Below are 21,499 nucleotides of genomic sequence, written 5' to 3'. Positions count from 1 at the left end.
GCACACCGTACTGTTTGTTTGACATCCAATCTATTGATTACGTCATACATATCCAGGGGAAAAAACATAGATCAACTTGATCCAAAACTTTTATGTCCGAAAAGTTTTTTATGGTCGATGTTCATTCAATACTGGTTCCTGTGACATGGATTTCTTGGGATTGTGATATACCTCATTTTTTATCTTATAACATGATATGACGTAGAAAAATAGATGGAAACGGCGTGGATGAAACACATATATCATGGTGGGGCCCACGTAGCACCGACCATCAGCCATTGGCTGCTGGCAGGGGAGTAGCCAATCCGTTTCCATCCACGCCACCATCATCGTTGTAATCCACTACCAACTCTGATGTCATGGATATCGCAAATTGCATTTGGCGCATCTACACGTGTATTGTAAAACACCATCTCCTACTGCATTTAAAGTAGCTAGACCCTGCTCCGTCTCTCATGCACGCCAGAAATATGGTAATCTTCTTTTCCATTTTAGCTCTCCTCTTCGTCTTCTTCCTCTTTTCAATTTCGAAGCGCCTGTTCGCAAAACCAAAGAAGCTTCCACCGTCACCACCATCTCTTCCCATCCTCGGCCATCTCCATCTTCTCAAAAAACCCGTCCATCGATCTCTGACCGTCCTATCCAACCGCTACGGCCCCATCCTCTCCCTCCGTTTCGGATCCCGCCCTGTTCTCCTCATCTCCTCCTCTTCCTCCGCCGAGGACTGCCTCTCTAAGAACGACATCATCTTCGCCAATCGTCCTCACCTGCTCTACGCCAAGCGCTTGGCCTACAACTACTCCGCAATCGGGTGGGCCTCATATGGCTCCCACTGGCGCAACCTCCGCCGCATCACCACCATCGAGATCTTCTCCACGAACCGCATCCAGATGTTCTCTGCCGTCCGAATCCAGGAGGTCCGCTCCCTTGTGAAAGACCTGTTCCGCGATTCGGAATGGGGGAATTCGGTGGTGGAATTGAAGACGAAGTTCTCGGAGCTCACCTTCAATGTGATGATGGGGATGATTGCTGGGAAACGATATTACGGAGAGAATGTGGTGGATTTGGAGGAGGCGAGGCGGTTTCGGGAGATTGTTAAGAAGGTGCTAGCAATGGCCGGAGAGTCGAATTTCGGGGATTTCATGCCGTTTTTGGGGTGGATGGATTTGGGAGGGGTTGAGAAGAGGATGGTGAGATTGGCGAGGGAGAGGGATGAGTTCTTGCTGGCTCTTATCGATGAGCATCGAAGGAGGAGGAACAAGGACGATTTTTCCAGCGAAGAAGGAGAGGGGAAGGGGATGAAGAGGACGCTGGTAGATGTTATGCTGTCTTTGCAAGAAACAGAGCCCCAGGGCTACACCGATCACATCATCATGGCGCTCATTGCGGTAATTATCACCTCTTTTCCCAGATCCGCTTCTGCGGCACCTTGAATAGTTATCCAGACCGTTCATTTGTGGGGTTCTGCCTTGTTGGGTAGGATCTCACGCGTTGGATATCTCTCTGTCCACACATAAGTAACTGATGGCCTGGATCATCGCAGTTAGGGACAGAAGTGGACAATTAGATCAGCCTGGACTGGTCGTGACGGCTTTGGGTCACGTATGAAATCAGCTATTTTGGCTTACTTGGAAGGCCGAATGCGTACTTAAGTTTAGCCTACTGAGTAAGGACGCGGATTGCGTCTTACCGTCCGGGGCCCACCGTGATGTAAGTGTTTTATCCAAGCCGTCCACCGCTTTTATCAGATCATTTTCACATACGATTTTAAAAATGAGGCAGGTCCACAGCTCCCGTGGACCACACCAAAGACAGCTATACTAATAATGACACCCACCCTTAGAAACCTTTTTAAGGGTCAACGTGATGTTTTTTTACCATCCAACCTATTCAGCTCGAAACTCCCGCTCTCAAGAAGTATTTAATGGTTGAAGTTCAATCCCCACTTTGTGGTCCACTTAAGCCTTGTACCTGCCTTTAACTGCGTGGATAAAACACTTACATCACGATGGGTCCCATAGAGCCCTGCTCGGCTGGGTAGGACGCAATTTGGGTCCACTGAGTAAACTTTGGGCCATCCACGTGTATGCATGTGGGTCACCTTTGATGGACGTGTCTCATCCACAACGTCCATCCATTTCCATTATGTTTGTGATAAATCTACCCTATTAATCTATGTTTTGAGATCATTTTAGGAGCTAAGACAAAAACTGACGATACAAGACTTAAGTGAGCCACACTAAAGGAAAAGGAAAAGGTGGGTAGGAAAATTCCCATCGTTGAAACCACCTCGGGGTCGACAGTGATATTTACATGCCATCAATATCATTCATATTGTCATTCCTAGTAAGATGAACTCAAACCATAAATATTAGCATAATTGAAAACTTTTGTGGCCCCACGAATATTTTAATTATGGGCGTCCAATCCTTACATTTTTGGTCCATTTGAGTATTGGATATGACTCATTTTGGGCACTACATCCTAAAATGATCTCACGAAACGAATGGATGAGGTGGATTTCACATAGACATCATGGTGGGCCCCACAGTAGTGGACTTCTTAGGAAGGGCTTTCCCATGAAATCCGGCTCACACCTGGGGACGTGGTCTGGCCAGTGACAGTGCCACTAGCCGAGTGGCCAGTGGTCGGTGCTCTGTGGGCCCACCATAATGTATGTGTTTCATCTCGCCATTCATCCATTTTTTCAAATCATTTAATAGATCATTGATATAAAAAAAAAAATGAGGCATATATAAATCTTAGGTGGACCACAACAAAGGGAAACAATAATGATTAAGCGCCCATCATCAAAAACCTCTTAATGACCACTATAATGTTTATTTGACCTCAAACTTGTTGATTAGGTCATATAGACCTGGATTGAAGGGAAAAACAAATATCAACTTGATCCAAAACTTTTGTGGGCCCAATAAGTTTTTAATGGTGAGCAATCAATCAACATTATTTCCTATGATGTGATCCACTTGAGATTTGGATATACCTCATTTTTTGGATCATGCCATAAAATGACCTGTAAACATGGATGGACAAAGCGGATGAAATGAATACATCATGGTAGAGCCCATAGAACACCGATCGACCAATAGCCATTAGCTAGTGGCAGGGTAACTAGTTGTTGCGGATTGGGCTGCGGAATCACACAGAGATGGATCTAGGATAGCAATCCAAGAGCACCAAGCAAACACAAGAGAACACAAAATTTTAACATGGAAAAACCTTTCAGGAAAAACCATGGCACAAATTGACAGAAATCCACTATGAAAGCATAATTTCCAAAGAGAAAGAACCTACCCGATTCAAACAACCTCGAATCTCACCCTTTGCTACACCCTTTAGAATACTTTAAGAAGCCTTATCATGTTTTAGAATGACCATAGGAACTCCTATTTATAGATTAGGAAATCTTACTTTCGCACCGACTTGGAATAATCTGGAAATCGCTTCAAATTTACGCAGTCCGCGCACAATCTGCGTAATCTCTAACTAGTCAAAGGGCACTTCGACTAGTCGAACCTGTTTTCTGACTGGTCGAATTGATCGGAAGCTCCAAAATACATTGTTACTAGACTTTCACCAGAACTTTCTTGGGCTAGTCGAATTTCCTCAGATTTAAGACATCTGTCAACAACAATCTCCACCATGTCTTAAATCTTCAAACGTGTAGCTTCTTGACCTCTTCTCTTATCTTTGCTTTGCATCATAGCTTCATCAATGCTTCTCGTGTACACTCCATCCTCCTTTTATGCCATCACCAAGTCCAGAGAAGTTGCATAGAACTTGAACTTTTCTGTAGGAACGACCTTGGTGAGCATGTTTGCCGAATTCACGCTGGTGTGAATCTTCTCAAGTGTTATGCCTCCTTCCTCAAGCACCTGTCGGATAAAATTGTGACGAACATCAATATATTTAGTACGTGAGTGATAAACAATTTTTTTAGCTAAATTAATAGTGCTCTTGCTATTATAATTAATTGGCACAGGCTTCTGTTGAAGCCCCAAATGATTTATCATGCTTCTTAACCAAATACCTTTCTTAAACGTGTCTGTCATTGCCATATATTCTGCTTCGTTCATGGAAAGAGCCACTATGGACTGAAGCTTTGACATCCAACTAATTATTGCACCCGCTAGTACAAATGAGTATCCCGAAGTCGACTTTCTGAAATTCACACTGCCTGCGTAATCTGAATCCACATACCCACCAACTTTGTCCATGTCTTCTCAAAAGTTAAGACGTAGTCTTTTGTACCTCGAATTTATCGAAATAGCCATTTCACCGCTTCCCAATGTTGTTTGCCGGGGTTTGACATGTATTTGTTCACAACACCAACTGCCTATGAAATATATGGTTTTATACAGACCATGACATACATTAAACTGTTAACCGTATTCGAATAAGGCATATGAGACATAACTTATTTTTTCTTAGTTGATTTATGACATTATTCTAAGGAAAGCTTGAAGTGAGCCGCGTGGGAAATGCTAACCGGCTTTGTCTGGTCCATCTTATACTTGATCAGTACATTTTCAAGGTATTTTGCCTGTGATAACAAAGCCTGCTCTTCTTTCTGTCTTTATGAATATCTATGCCGAGAACCCTCTTTGTAGCCCGCAGATCTTTCATCTTGAATGTCCCTGATAACCTAGTCTTCAGTACGTTGATTTCAGATATATCATGACTGACGATCAACATATCATCAACATAAAATACTAGGATGATGAACTTGTCATCCCTCGGTGTCTTGTAAGACACAGTGATCTTATTTACTCCGAGTAAAGTTCTGACTCAACATAAAAGAATTGAATTTCTTATACCACTGCCTAGGCAACTGTTTCAAGTCATACAATGACCTCATTAACCTACAAACTTTTTCTTTTTCCCTTTAACTTCATAGCCATCTGGTTGTTTTATGTAGATCTGCTCTTCCAACTCCCCATGTAGGATTGCAGTCTTGACATCCATCTGTTCCAGTTCGATATCGTATTGGGCAACTAGCGCCAACACGAATCTGATGGATACTTGCTTAAACCACTGGCGTGAAAATCCCTATGAAGTCGATTCCTTCTTTCTAATCATACTCCTTCACTACCAGCTTCGCTTTGTATCTATCATATTTCCTTTTGAATAACCACTTGCATCCGATCAATTTTCGGCCCATTGAAGCTCCACCAACTCCCACGTATGGTTTTTGTACAACGAGTCCATCTCGTCATCTACAACTACCTTCCACTTTCTACATCAGGCTCATCAAGAGCCTCCTGAATAGTTGACGATCCTCCTAATCTGTAATGAGGGCATATAGAATATTAGATTCATCAATGTATATTGTCGGTAACCTGCGATCACGTGGTGGGTTCCTTTTTACAGGTGGTTGCTCCACCTGCTCTTGTATCTCTGTCTGTGCATCTGTTTCTGCCTGAGTATCATCTGTGTCAATCTAGATGTCTACGATCAACCTTTCTAGTTCCTCTTGCTCCTCTTGATCATTCTCATGGAATATGGAGCTTTCAACGAATCTGACATCACGGCTAGTGATGACTTTACGTGTGACCTTGTCGAACAACTTGTAACCTTTCGCTCTAATACCATAGCCAACAAAGATGTAATTTTTGGCTCTATGGTCTAGCTTATCTCTCTCAATTGACGGTACATGAAAGTAAGCCTTACAACCAAATATATGTAAATCTGAGTAGTCTAGCTTATGACCACTCCATATTTCCTCCGAAATTTTACATTAAATTGTCGTAGATGGGGATCGGTTCACCAAGAAGCAAGCCGTGTTAATGACCTCCATAAGTCCTTGCCCAACGCAACATTACTTAACATGCATCGGGCCCTCTTCAAGATAGTCCGATTCATCCACTCAGACACACCATTTTATTTGGGCGTGTGGCGCACTGTGTTGTGCCTAATGATCTCTTTATCTTTGAAATATTGATTCAACATAGTGGAATTAAATTCTCCATCATTGTCAGTCCTTATAACCTTTATTTTTCACCCTGATTATTTTTCCACCATTACCTTCTATTGTTTGAATATGGTGAAAACTTTGGATTTACGTTTCATGAAGTAAACGTAAAATTTTCTGAAGTAGTCGTCAATGAATGAAACAAACCATGACGACCTCCTAATGAAAACCTTTGGCGATGGCTACCATACGTCAAAGTGCACATAATCAAGCACTCCCTTACATTCATATTTTCCAAATTTAAATGATAATCTAGATTGTTTACCATATATACAATGCTCGCATATATCTAAATCAGAATTCTTAAAAGCTGGAATCAAACAACGATTAAATAGTACCTTCATGCCCTGCTCGCTCATGTGGCCCAGACGAGCATGCCACATACGTGCAGACGTGGAATCTGTAACAGCCGTTGCTTCTCCACCTGCTGAAGTGCCCTCAATCAATGTGTAAAGGTTTTTGTACCTTTGCGCTCTCATAACCACGAGTGCCCCTTTTAAAACTTTAAGGATACCATCAACACCAGTGAACTTGCACCCTGCAACCTCGAGTGCACCGAGAGAAATTAGACTTTTCTTCATATTAAGAACGTGCCTAACATCAGTCAAGGTATGCTCCATCCTATCAAACATCTTGATGCTCACCATACCAATAGCCATATCATTACAGGCATTGTCATTGCTCATAAAGACCTGTCCAACATTGCATTCCTTGTAACTGGTGAACCAATTCCGATGAGGAGTCATGTGATATGATACTCCTGTGTCAAGGATCCACTCATCTCTAAGATTGTCATGTAAGTGTTCAACCATAGATATAGACAAAACATCACCTCCACTTGTTTCTTCATCAGATGTGACAACATTGGCCTTCCTAGAAGAAGCCTCTGAGTTTTTTTTCTTTACTTTAGGATTTTTTGCAATCCTTCTTCATGTGTTCATTCATCCCACAGTTCCAACACTTTAGTTTTCCTTTTCCCTTACCTTTGGATTTAGATCTAAGTCTTGAAAATCCTATACCTCGCTCAGTATTTCTTCCCCTTGTAAACAATGCATCAAAAGATGACCCCAAGCCACTGTTCATCTTTCTCATGACCTTCCCTTGAAATGCTGAGATAACGGTGTCCACACTTAGGGCTTTATTTCCTGTGCACAATGAGTCCCTGAATGACTCATACGATAGCGGTAAAGTATTCAACAATATACTTGCCTGATCTTCATCTTTAATCACTTTCTCCATATCCAGCAATCTGAAAATCAGTTTATTAAAATTACCGATGTGGGCCTCCACATTTCCACCCTCTATCAATCTGAAGGTAAACAACTGTAGCTTCAAGTGTAGGCAATTCTCAGTGAATTTTTTTAACATATATATCCTCTAACTTCGCCCATAAACCAGCTGCAGTTTTCTCTCTCAAAACATTATAGAGGACCTCATCCATGAGACATAAACGGATCGTGGATAAGACCTTCTTATCAAGAGTATTCCATTTATCATCAGTCATAGTAAACTTTCTCTCCTCAAGAGCACCATAATCACCTTGCTTGGTTAAGGAATTGATCATCTTGAACTTTCATAACTGAAAGTTATTTTTCCCTGAGTACTTCTTAATATTATACCTCGTGCTTTCCATTAATGCTAATTCTGCAGATTCAAATCTATGTCCCAACAATTGCTCTGATACCACTTGTTGGGGATTGGGCTGCGAAATCACATAGAGAACATAACGATTGCTCTGATACCACTTGATGGATCTATGATAACAATCCAAGAGCACCAAACAAACATAGGAGAACATAAAGATTTAACGTGAAAAACCCTTTCGGGAAAAAACTATGGCACAAAGCGATAAAAATCGATTATGAGAGCATAAATTACAAAGAGAAAGAACCTACCCGATTCAAACAACCTCGAATCTCACCCTTTGCTACACCCTTCAAAACCCTAGAACCCCTTCTAGAAACCCTTTGGAATATTTTAAGAAGCCTTAACATGTTTTAGAATGGCCCTAGGAACTCCCATTTATCGATTAAGAAACCCTACTTTCGCACCGACTTGGAATAATATGGAAATCGCCTCAAATTTATGCAGTCTGCACACAATCTGCGTAATCTTTGACCAGTCAAACTAGAGCTCGAGCTAGTCAAAGGGCACTTCGACTAGTCGAACTTGTCCTCCGACTGGTCAACTTTCTCGGAAGTTTCAAAATACATTGTTGCTGGACTTTCACTCGAACTTTCTCGAGCTAGTTGAATTTCCTCAGATTTAAGACATCTGTTAACAACACTAGCCAATCTATCTCCCCAATCTGGGTAAATGTGTCAAAATAATATATTTCAAACATTTCAGACGTTAGTTAATAAACAAGTTATACTAGATTCACTGTTAGTTTTCCGACTTCAGATTTAGATTTCAGATTGAGACTTTGGATTCAGACTTCAGATTTCAGATTTAACAAATAGGCCCTAAGTCCAAAACTCTATCCTAGGTTTGAGCTCATTATTTGAAGGATTGTAATTTCATTTTTTACTATCAATCAAATTATTTTGAATTTATTAGAAATTATTCCTACTTTTATCCCTCATAGATTCGAGGAAACTCTATGAGGAGTCTAGAGAGCTCCGTGGATTCAGTGTAGTTATTCTTCGAGGAAGTCGGTGATTGACCTCATCATGTCCTTCCCTGTGCCAGGTACCATCCAAATTGCTAACCTAGTTTTGGATGTAACATAATATAAAATTAAGAGAGTATTTTTGTTTACATTTAGATGCTTAGAAAACTGACATGTGGCCGCACCATTATATGAGAGATCAGGATGAGATCCTCATGGCTGATACAATCGGTAGAAGGAAGATAATGAGAAGCTAGGTAAAGATAAAGCCAGAACAGCTATAGTCATGAGACACACGTCACACGACTGGAAAAATAAGATCAACCAATCGTCATCTACACGTTGTGAGATACAAATGGTCATAATTATGTAATGGCCCGAGAGTACTGTGCATGATCGAACGACCTATTAGCAATAATTGTTAGTTACATCTGGCAAAATGTAATTGTCTACAATTGCTTAGTAGCCCAGGCGATTACTTATGGGACCGATTACATGATAACTTATAACAACCGTCCCAAATGCCTATAAATAAAGCTAAGAGTGAAGTGTTCTAGGTCATACCAACTGAATAAAACCTGACGTAGTGCTGCTTATCTCTGTTCATAATCGACGTTTATCTTTTTATTTTATTGTAACACCACATCAATTGCATGTATAATTTTGCATCCGAACATGAGGCTTAGTTTTTAGTTATCCGTCCACCCTCCATCCCCTATCACATTGTTGGATCATTGGGAAGATCTCTCAATCTTGAACTTCCTGTTATGAGTTAATTGATTTCGCCGACTACACGTTACATACATGGCATCTCCCAAGTTTTCAAATAGGCAGTCGTTCCATCAATCATCTTGCCATGAGCCTAGCTTTCACCAAGACTTTGAATCAATTGTCACTCTTGCTGGCTGTCTCATTACAAGCCTGGCTCCTACTAGATTTTCAAATAGATGGTCAAAAATTTGCTCTCCACTACTTGTCATGCCATTGGCTTGATCGAATTGATGGTGACCCTTCCGGCACCCACAACCATCTTGCCACTAAGCTTAGCTGGCACTAATTTTGGTAAGCAATGCTATATTCAAATCATATAAAGATACAACAACTGATGCTTAATATCTAAGCAAATCTCTACCATCAACTTTTAAAATCCTTTTATATATATATATATATATATATATATATATATATATATATATATATATATATATATATATATAGGGAAAAGATACTATGCGCTTGACCTCACGTTTAGCTCCCGTGAGGTCAAGCTATGTGGGCCCCACCATGATGTGTTTCGAACATCTAACCCATCAGTTAGATGCATCATTCCATCGTGGGCCTAGGTCTCAAAAATTAGGTCAATCCGTGACTTGTGTGGGCCACACCACATACATAAGTGGGGAGGGGCCGTGCACCATTAAAACATTCATAATCAGTTTTTTGGGCCCACAGAGATGTGGTTTGCAAATCCAGCCCATCCATTATGTGTGTCCCACTTGCATGAGGGTCCAGACCAAGTTTTAGCAGAATTCAAAACTTAGGTGGGCCCCACCAAGTGCTTTTATATGTTTTAACGGTGTTTCACATGATTTTAGGTGGTATGGCCCACCTGAGTTCCGTATATGGCTGATTTTTGGGATATCCCATAATTTAGAGGGTACCCATCAAATGCACGATGTTGATGGTTGACATGCATCACGGTGGGGCCCACACAGCTCGACCTCACGGGAGCTAATTGTGAGGTCGAGCGCATAGTACCTTTTCCCATATATATATATATATATATATATATATATATATATATATATATATATATATATATATATATATTTATATGGGAAAAAACAACCACAAAATTCAGGCGACCCCCTGGTAACAAAAGGCACCCGAGTTGCCTATCATATCCATATACATAACCCCCACCCGATCGGCGATAAGAGGCCCCATTAAGAATCTCTAATCGCCCTCAAACCCATCTTATCTAATAGATACAATCCCTTGATCCGGATGGGTAAGTTATTTGCCTTTCTAAAGAAGGCCTTGCCTTGACTACCCACACCATCTCTAGCCGGCCCGTCTACCAGCCCGTTTCCTTCTCTCAGGATGAGGCATATAGAAAAAATCCCCCTCCTTTTAAGGCCTTTAATCCTAGTCAGCCAATACCTCCACTTCCACGCTGGATTCAACTTTCCCTTAAAAGCATCCACCACAAATTGAGAATCTGATTCTATCACCACATGAGTGCACCCAAATGATACATAGTAGACATAGCATTGTGCAATGCCCGGAGCTCAGCCCTATTGTTTGTTCACACCCAAAGTATAGGGTTGTGATGTAGTAATAAACTCGGTGAGACCGAGGTCGAATCTGCAAGGACTGAAATCTATACGTAATCTGAAAATAACCAGAACTATAACTAGAATAAGATGAAATCTAAATCAAGTGAATATAAGAGAATAATGGTGAAAATATTAATCTAAAATTCGTAAAAATCAAAGGTAGGAAACTAGGGTGCCAAGGATCCACTTGTAGAGATCAGGGAGATCTACGCTTGATTCATTAACTCAACTGGACTTCAAGTCCCATCTTCATCCAGTTGGAAGATATACCATGAAAATCAAATCTAAACTTCTTCTGATTTAGTCTTCAAGAGATAAGACGGATGTAAATTAGAATGGATTTCATCACAAGACTATGCCCATGAGACAAAGTAAACAACAGAATTAAACCAATCTACAGCCAATCTGAGAGATGTATGAATGTTAGAAAGGATTCCATCATCCAACCATGTCCAAGGGGCAATGGTGAACAACAGGGCTTCCTACCATCACAATCAAAATAATGAAAAGGAAATACCCAAAGCCATTGCAGATCTATTGTAATTTCAGTTACAACAAACCATTAAAAATTAGAAGCATTCCTTATAATCAAATCAAAATCAAAATCAGTTTAAACATGAATCAAAGTCGTAGGATCATCCCCATCACGCCACAAGCTTCACCTCTTAGCCCTAGCTAAGAGGTTTAGCCCAACATAATGGGACTAGATCTCTAAAAATTAATCATAAAAAAAAAATTAAACAAATAAAAACTCAACAAAACTCTCTCAAATTCTCTCTCTGTGACGTCCAACTTCTCAGCCGTGGATGCTTGAATCCGAATGCCTCTTCTCTCTCTCATGTCTTCTTTTATAGGCTGATGGAGGCAGTGGCTGCGTGTTGTTGGTGAATTCCTACGCAGCTGAAGTCGGTGGATGCGCGAAGCACAGCTGCTGCGAAATCCAGGACGGACTTCTCTGCGTAAATCTTGTTACGCGGTCAAGAAGACAGTGCCCTCTACTCCCCACTTCCTTGATTTATTTCTAAAAATATGACTTCACTTGGGACATTTTTGGACAGCCTAAACAATAGATGGTCCAGATCGTCTCATCGGCCAGCCGTGATGGCCCACTTGGATCGTCAGGAAAAATCGCAAAACAAAGTTTACATAAACTCTGTTTGCGTTGGTGAATGGTGGGGCCCAAGATCAACGCCTGTCTGGAAATCCATTCCGACCATTGGATTATTCTCGAAAAAACGGTCGAAAATGATGCGGTTCGGCTCAGATTTGGTGTGGCCCACTAGGACTTTTACTCTACCGTCCATTCTCCATTTGGGTTCTTCAAGTACATGCAACATTTGAGGAAATTAGGTCATCGGGTACGGTAGGTTTGACCCCCTCAATCCAATTAACGGCGTGGATCATCAGAATAAATGATGATGGTGGCCCACCAGGAGTCGAACGCAACTCCCTGTATGCGTAAATCAGGCTTCCAATTTCGGTCGGGTCATCGGTCATCGGTTCAGTTCACCTCTTGTGCACGTGAGCTGTGCACACTCTCGTCATGTAAAGTGGGTCCCGTATTGATGTGTGTGGAAAATCCGCTCCGTCCATTCGTTCTATCACCCTATTTAAGGGGTTGAGACTAAATTTGAAGTATATCTAGATATCATGTGGGCTTAGAATCAATGGTTTATGGGATGATCTGTCCATTAGACCACTTCCATAGAGTTCCAGCAGCTGAAATTTGACTTGTATGATTAATTTATGGTCCTCAGGACATATATAAAGTTTCAAGCTAAACGGATGGTGAGAACCCTGCGATCTTGCATTTTGAATGAATTTCAGGTCTTTTTAATGTGACAGATTGGATCTCCTTGAACCCCGAGTGTGTAAATTTTTCTATCACAGTCCCCTGGAGTATGTCCCTTGCCTTGGTGATTTCATAGTGTCAAGTCCATACTTTTAGTACCCTTTTCCTGTCCCGACTCCTAAATACACCCTGCATTACAAACACGATTAAAATAAGGTGTTTAATGGTATCGTGCTTGTAAAATCAGATAAAAATTGGGGTCTAATATGCAATATTTGACCCTTAACATTGTTGGTTCCCTCCCCATATCCTGAGGAGAAAGCGAAGAGGAAGTTCCCGAAAGAATATCTACAAATCCCACTACCCCTAGACGGCCCTGGGTTGCCAAACGCGGAGCCGCCCACATTAATTTTAAACCATTGATCCCATACCTGGCCTGGCCCATTTCACGATCTGGATTTTCTTTGCAGGGGGAGACAATGCTGTAATCCCCAGGTTTCAGAAGATCAGGCATGAATCATCCAGTTGGGGTTGGGACTAGTAATCCCCTTGCTGATTTTCGCCATCAGCTACATACTTGACCCATTTGACCACTACGACGACATTAGGTTGGGTGCCATCGAACTTTGCTGAATTTCTAGCTCTCCAAATTTTCCAGACAATGAGGCACGAGGTAATGCGACAAAGATGGGATGTACTACCTCTGGGAAGATATGCTTGCCACCAAGCGGTAAGCCTATCATCAATCGAGCTATGTGACGGAATATGGAGGCTGAACAAATCGCTAAACACCTTCCAAACTTTAACCGCTAGCCACCCACTGATAAAAAGATGGTCCAGAGATTCGGAGTGGGGAGAGAAATCCAGCTCAACCTCATAGCAAATGCATTTAGATGCAAGATGCACCCCTTTCTTTTTTATCCATTCATCAACCGAATCGCCCCCCGCAATAACCTCTAGAGAAAAACAGAAATCTTAAGAGGTAACTTCGCATCCCATATCCAGTTAGCCCAAGGTTTAACTTTTAAAAATCCTTGATCTCAAATCAAATCATGGCTAATCTAATAGAATAAATGATTATCATTGGATGGATCAAGTGATTCAACGGTTGTTTTCAGTGATCTAGAAGATCTATTTGTCAAATGATAATTTTAATGATCCATTAAAAATTCTAACTGTTACTTTTAAGTTTTGATGATTAGGATCAATGATTCAAGATATGGATTGGTAATCCAACTGATAGAACATTTTAGATTTGAGAAAGATGAGTTTGATGGTCTTTTTGATTATTGGTTCAAATTACAAGAGTTTTTTGTAAAAATAAAAATAAAAATGTATCCTTGAAAATTCTAGGTGGATTACATAAGCCCATATCCAACACTTGTCTTACTGGTCGTGCCATAATTTACTGTCCAACCGATAAATAGTTTTCAATTTGTCATGCACGCAACATCCAACCCATCCAAAAGGTTATTGCACTATATATTATGGGCTCATGGTGGAAAATCAGCCCGATCCAATCATCAGGTGGGCCAAAATGTTTTTTTTTTTTTTTTTTTTAATTTTAAATCAACGGCTATCCATCATTTTATATATTGCTTCTAATCTGAAGAGTGGATTGAGATGAGTTTTTTGGTTTTTTTTTTTTTCGCTACGCGATCCATGCGGTGGGACAGGACAGATTGGATGTCACACGCACACATGACGGGTTGGTACTGGTTGGATAGTAACTTACCATTCAATTGGATGGACACGAACATTTCTCTTTGCATGGCTACTCAAATTTTCTACTAGAAAGATCCCAGCCCTGGAAAGAAGAAAATAAGAAGAGAGAATATGGATACGATAGTGCAAACTTACTATACACACACAAGCGCTTGAAATGACTACATTGCACAGGTTCTTCAAAATACTTGCAAAAGCACCTCGTTGGGAGTGGGGCCATGATACGTTGGGTCTGACTGTGGATGCCCCATGCACCAAATTACCTGAATTGGAAGATTCTATAAATAGAATATTTTCATTTGTGAGTTGAATATATATAAGCCATTGTTGTGTTTTCTTTCTTAACCATCTATTCGTTACACCTATGGATGGCTAAAAGAAATTTTCATCTGAGTGTTGGTGCGTGGACTATCCAAAGTGGACCACAGATATCAATGGTTCGGATCACTCAACCAGTTGGGCACTGAATCCAAATACTATTGGAGAAACTTTTTATCGGAGTATTGTATTACACCTCACATATAGAATCCCTGTGATCAGGCACTACTAGCTGCGGGAACGGACACGTCAGCTCTGACAATGGAATGGGCCATGTCTCTTCTACTGAACCATCCAGATGTGCTGGCGAAAGCTAAAGCTGAACTGGACTTCCAAGTGGGACCTCGTTTGTTGGATGAATCAGATCTCCCTAAGCTTCCGTACCTCCATTTCATCATTAACGAGACTCTCCGATTGTATCCGGTGGCCCCACTTCTACTGCCCCATGAGTCATCTGAAGAGTCCAACGTTGGAGGTTTCAATGTGCCACATGGCACGATGCTATTGATCAATGCGTGGGCTATTCATAGAGATCCCAAGCTATGGGTGGACCCCACAGATTTCAAGCCGGAGCGGTTTCAAGGTCCAGAAGGGGCAAAGGAAGCCTTGAAGTTGATCCCATTTGGATATGGAAGGCGGGCATGTCCGGGTGCAGGTCTGGCTGTGCGGATGGTGGGCCTGACATTGGGGACCTTGATCCACTGCTTTGAATGGGAACGAGTTGGAGAGGAGAAGGTAGACATGACTGAAGGGATAGGGCTTACCATGCCCAAGGCCCAGCCTTTGAAGGCAGTGTATAAACCAAGCCATAGCATGCTCAACGTACTTTCTCAGCTCTGAATATCATACACAGCTGTGAGCCGTTTGGCGCATTGTATGGAGATTACACTTGTAATGACAATGGATATCTCGTGTTTGGCACCAACCGTGCTAATCAGCACAAGCCCATGTGAGATCACGCCCTATATTCATCCCGCCACACACCCACTACTCTGATGTTGTATGCTCGTGTGAGATCTGATCCATGTTCTAAGTGGGGCTCAACCCATATAGTTGGTATAAAGATCACATTTGCATATTTACATGCCAGCGCACATGCTTTGGTGGACGAGGTGAACAACCAAACTGTTCATTAGGTGGATCCCCCGGCTTAGCTGCTCGGGACTGGTTCATTCATCTGGTGCGTCACATTTGAATGAAATAATTGGACACCTAGGTGCTCTGTATTATAGGCGGCCCAAATCCAATGTCTAGATGATGGACAATCGACTTCCAAGGTGGGCTCGTATGATGGATAGCCCACGTTGAAGTTGAGCCTCAGATGATCGACATTAAAAGTAGGCCTCATATGATGGGTGGTTCACATTGAAGATAGGGCTAAGGCAGGCCCAACCTAATAAACGGTCCACATCAAAGGTTGGCCCCATATGAAGGATGGTGGAAACTAAACATGTTTTTCTACTTTTTGGTTGATAAGTGTGTTATTTATTAGATATATTTATTATTGAATTAGTGATGGGGTTTTCCTCCTCAGGTCAGAGGAGATGTGGTGCGGTTCGAATGCCACAAACAGTAGAATCACCGCACTACTCGACCAATCGAGTGAACATTACTCGACTAGTCGAGGGTCACTCGACTCAAAGTCCAGCGAGCTCAGTGAACAGTGTTCAACTAGTTGAGAGCCGGCTCGACTAGTCGAGTGAATAGTGCTCGACCAGTCGAGGACTCTGCTCGACTAGTCGAGCTTACGCAGATTTGAGTCTGGATCTTGTGCAGATTGCAAAAATTGGAAGCGGTTTCGTAAGAGGTGCGAAAGGGGGTTTCCAAATCTATAAATATGGGTGCCTAGGGCCTTTCTAGGCAATGCACGAGGATTTTTTAAAGCTTTGCAAGGGTTTGCTAAAGGGTTCAGGGTTATTAAAGGTATGAGATAGAGAGAGAGAGAAAGAGAGAGAGGAAGCTTGTAGAAGGGAGGTTATGCTCGTAGAGGTGATCTACTGTGCACTCGACATCTCAGCGCTTCCACGTCCTCGTAATCGGTGAGATCTCTCATTTTTTCTTTTATTCTCTTATTGTTTATCCACTCCTGCGTGAGTGAAGAAGGTTGTAACGTTATACTTCATAGTGGATTATTGATCTGGACGAGGTCCCGTGGTTTTTACCGCTTTGAGGGTTTTCCACGTAAAAATCTCTTGCGTGGTGTGGTTTATGCTTTGATTTATTTCATTACTTTATTATCCCATAATTCTGGTTTGTTTTGGGAGGCTAGATCCTAAGGTTTTGTGCAAGGCTCCAATAAAGTGGTATCAAAGCTAAGTTCATTGAACGGAGTTGGATCTATTCTGAATTATGGAAGGTGACTCATCAAGGATGATCAGCCTCAATGGTTCTAACTGGACCATATGGAAGGCTAAGATAGAGGACTTGCTTTATTACAAGGACTTATGTTCTCTAATTTTAGGCATATCAGCAAAATCCAAGGATATGTCTAATGATGATTGAGAGAAGTTAGACCGGAAGGCGGTATGATTTATTAGACAATGGCTGGATGGTTCTGTGTTCCACCATGTATTTAAGGAGACCTCAGCCACTAGCCTATGACTGAAATTGGAAGGGCTATATGAGAGGAAGACAGTTGGTAATAAAATCTTCCTGATAAGACGACTTGTAAATCTCAAGTTCAAAGATAGTGGTTCTGTGGCTGATCACATGAATGAGGTCAGCAATATAGTGAACCAGCTCTCCACTGTGAAGATGGTCTTGGATGATGAATTACAGGCTTTACTATTACTTAGCTCATTGCCTGACAGTTGAAAGACATTGGTGGTATCTCTAAGTAACTTCGCGCTAGATGGAAAGGTATCCATGGAACATGTAACCAGTTATCTCTTCAATGAGTAGACAATGAGGAAGTCTCTAGGGTCTACTCAGCAAGAGGCCCTTATAACACAAAAACGGGGGAGAGAAAAGAACAGAAAAGGCAGAAAGGCCTGAGATATATCAAGAGGCAAGTCGAGTATCAAGAAGGATGTTGAATGCTGAAATTGTGGCAAGAAGGGTCACTATAAGCATGAATGTCATAAGAATAAGAACGACAAGAAAGGAAAATGAAGAAGAAGGAAGATGAATTAGATTCCACTGTGGTCACTTCAGATGGCGACGTTGTAGTTATTCTTTCAGCGGATCACGAGGTATGTCTCATGGCTACAAGTTAGGACATCGACTGGGTGATAGACTCGGGAGCCTCATTTCATGCGACTCCACGCAGGGACTTCTTCACAACCTACAAGTCAGGTGACTTTGGGACCGTGAAGATGAGAAATTCTGGCGTATTAAAGATCGTAGGGGTCAGTGATATTTGTGTGAAGACCGATGTGGGCTGTACATTGGTTCTCACGGATGTGAGGCATATCCCAGACCTTCACCTCAACTTGATGTCAATGGGAAGGTTAGATGATGATGGCTATGAAAGCCTATTTGTTGGTGGGCACTGGAAGCTCATCAAGGGTTCATTGATAACGGCCAAAAGAAAGAAGTGTTGTACCCTTTACAAGGCAAGTGTCAGTGTGTGCAAGGGTAGGTTGAACGAAGCAGAAGATTCAGCTATTGACATGTGACACAGGCGTCTAGGCCACATGAGTGAAAAAGGGCTTCAGCTACTAGCGAGGAAGCGACTCCTTCCAGACGTGACAGGTATACCTCTCAAAACCTGTCTTGATTATTTATTAGGGAAACAACATAGAGTTTCATTTGTTAAATCTGCTTCCCATGTTAATAAAGTGCATGTATTAGATTTGGTTTATTCTAATGTTTGTGGTCCTATGAGGACAAAAACCTTGGATGGGGCATTGTATTTTGTCACTTTTATAGATGATGCATCTAAGAGGGTTTAGGTTTATGCTTTAAAATCTAATGACGAGGTCTTTGGTGTGTTTAAATTGTTTCATGCTATGGTCGAGAGAGAGACAAGTAGATCATTGAAGTGCATCTGCACTGACAATAGTGGTGAATACATCGGTGACTTCCACGAGTATTGTAAGTCCCTGCGTATACGGCATGAACAGACGGTTCCGAAGACCCTCTAGCATAATGGTGTGGCTGAGCGAATGAATTGCACCATTGTAGAGAGAATCAGATGCATGTTATGCCATGCGAAGTTGCCCAAGATGTTTTAGGGAGAAGCAATGCACACGGCAGTGCATCTGGTAAATAGGCCTCCATCAGCCCTATTGAATGGAGAAGTACCTGCGAAGGTATTGACTAGATAGGATCCATCGTACAGTCATCTCAAGTTGTTTGGATGTAAGGCATTCGTTCATGTACCAAAGGACGAGAGGTCTAAGCTTGATATGAAGATCAGGCAGTATGTGTTCTTGGGGTATGGTGATGAAAAGTTCAATTATAGATCATGGGATCCGACTGAGAAGAAGCTCATCAAGACCAGAGATGTGGTTTTCTTTGAAGATCAGTGTATAGAAGATATTGGTAAGCCAAAGAAGAACCAGCCTAGTTCAGGTGAGCTAGAGGACATGGATTTGATTATTCCTCCTGTGGTTTCTGATGACGGGGCAGTACATCAAGATGCAGAGGACGAGGAAATTCCTATAGGAGATGGACCGGGGGAGCAGCCCTCACCTGATCCACCTGTTGAATCATAGGTGAGGAGGTCATCTAGGGACAGACAGCCGTCCAAGAGGTACTCATCGCATGAGTACATTACGCTCACTGATGGGGGAGAGCCAGAAGATTATTCTGAGGCCCTAGCCGACAAGAATGAGGAGTGGTTGAAAGTTATGCAAGAGGAGATGGAATCCTTGCATAAGAACCACACCTATGATATGGTAAAATTGCCTAAGGGCAAGAAAGCTTTGAGCAACAAGTAGGTATTCAGAAAGAAAGTTGAGCAGAAGAATTCACAGACAAGGTTCAAGGCCAGACTTGTGGTGAAAGGGTTTGGTCAGAGGAAAGACAGACTTCGAGGAGATATTCTCACCAGTGGTGAAAATGACATCCATAAGGGTGTTGCTTGGGTTGGCAGCTAGCATGGATCTAGAGATAGAGCAGTTAGATGTTAAAACTGCCTTCCTTCATAATGACCTGTAAGAAGATATTTACATGCACTAACTAGAGGGGTTCGAAGTCAAGGGCAAAGATCATATGGTGTGTAGGCTGACGAAGAGCTTGTATGGGCTGAAACAAGCTCCACGGTAATAGTACAAGAAGTTTGACTCATTTATGTTGAAGCATGGGTATGACAGAACGAAGTCGGACCACTGATGTGTGTTTACACGCAAGTTCTCAGATGGTGATTTCTTAGTTTTGTTGTTATATGTTGATGACATGCGCATCATGGGAAAAGACATCAAAAAGATCAACAGGCTAAAACAGGAGTTGAGCAAGTCGTTTGTGATGAAAGACTTGGGTCCGGTTAAACAGATCCTAGGAATGGAGATAACCCGTGACAGAAGCAGTAAGAAGCTTTGGCTATCACAAGAGCAGTATATTGAGAAAGTACTAAAGCGGTTCAACATGAATGCAGTGAAGCCAGTCAGTACTCCACTGGATGGTCACTTCAGATTGAGTGACATGCAGTGTCCCAAGACGATGAAATAGGTGGATGAGATGCAGATACCCTACACGTCAGTTGTAGGAAGTTTGATGTATGCTATGGTGTGTACACGCCCAGACATAGCATATGCGGTTGGTGTTGTCAGCCGGTATCTTGTCAATCCTGGCAAAGAGCATTGAGCAGCGGTCAAATGGATATTGCAGTATCTAAGAGATTGACCTAGGTTGAGCCTATCCTATGGTGATGGAAAACCTGTGTTAGAGGGCTACACAGATGCGAATATGGCAAGTGACATAGACTCTAGAAAGTCTACATCGGGGTTCATGTTCAGGTTTGTAGGAGGAACGGTTTCTTGGTAGAGCAAGCTACAGAAGGTCGTAGCATTGTCGATGACAGAGGCCAAGTACATTGTAGTTATAAAGGCAAGTAAAGAGATGCTTTGGATGAAGAGGTTCCTATAGGAAGTTAGCCTGAAGCAGGAGCAACACGTGGTCTATTGTGATAGTCAAAGTGCTAAACACTTGAGCAAGAATCAAAGTTAACATTCAAAGTCGAAGCACATATAGATTCGGTATCACTGGATCAGGGATACTTTGGAACAGAAGGTGTTACAGCTTGAGAAGGTCCACACGGATGATTATGGGTCAGACATAATGACCAAGGCTTTACTCAAGGGCAAGTTTGAGGTTTGTAGAAACCTGACTGGCTTGAAGAAGGTGAATTCTGAAAAGGCCGAGCTATATATCCTAGAGGGGGGGGGGGGTGAATAGGACTATGCCAAATTTTTAAAAAATAATAGCAGAATTTAAATAAATTAAATACAGATAGTAATAGATAATCCCACTATGTTGAATTTAAAGACAACCTCAAATGAATGAGTATTGAGAGGTTGATACAAATGTTGTTATAAGGACAACCTTGTACCATAAAAACCAAGGGTTTATGGCAGGACAACCTTACTAGAATGGTTTGTGTATCAAAAACTCAAACTGATACAGAGGAATAAAGAAATGAATAACAACAACGGAAATCTAAGCCACTACATTCCCATACATCCACATAAGGATTATAACATTCACCACAAATGAAAATAGAGAAATTACAACCATCCACAAAAAGAAATAAACATTCAAACCACAAGACCAGAAATTAT

At 41.8% G+C, this 21,499-nt stretch overlaps 1 protein-coding gene across 1 annotated transcript; it reads left to right on the top strand.

Moving 5' to 3' along the window:
• The first annotated feature begins 326 nt into the window (after window positions 1-326).
• On the top strand, window positions 327-15,835 carry LOC131229592 (cytochrome P450 81Q32-like). The gene is made up of 2 exons (XM_058225591.1): window positions 327-1,388; window positions 15,000-15,835. Exons 1-2 carry the CDS (start codon window positions 456-458, stop codon window positions 15,615-15,617), a joined length of 1,551 nt encoding a protein of 516 aa, XP_058081574.1. The 5' UTR covers window positions 327-455; the 3' UTR covers window positions 15,618-15,835.
• Window positions 15,836-21,499: the final 5,664 nt, after the last annotated feature.

This window comes from Magnolia sinica, chromosome 16 (genome assembly GCF_029962835.1).
Source record: "Magnolia sinica isolate HGM2019 chromosome 16, MsV1, whole genome shotgun sequence".
NCBI lineage: Eukaryota > Viridiplantae > Streptophyta > Magnoliopsida > Magnoliales > Magnoliaceae > Magnolia > Magnolia sinica.
This window is presented reverse-complemented; position numbering and strand designations above follow the sequence as displayed.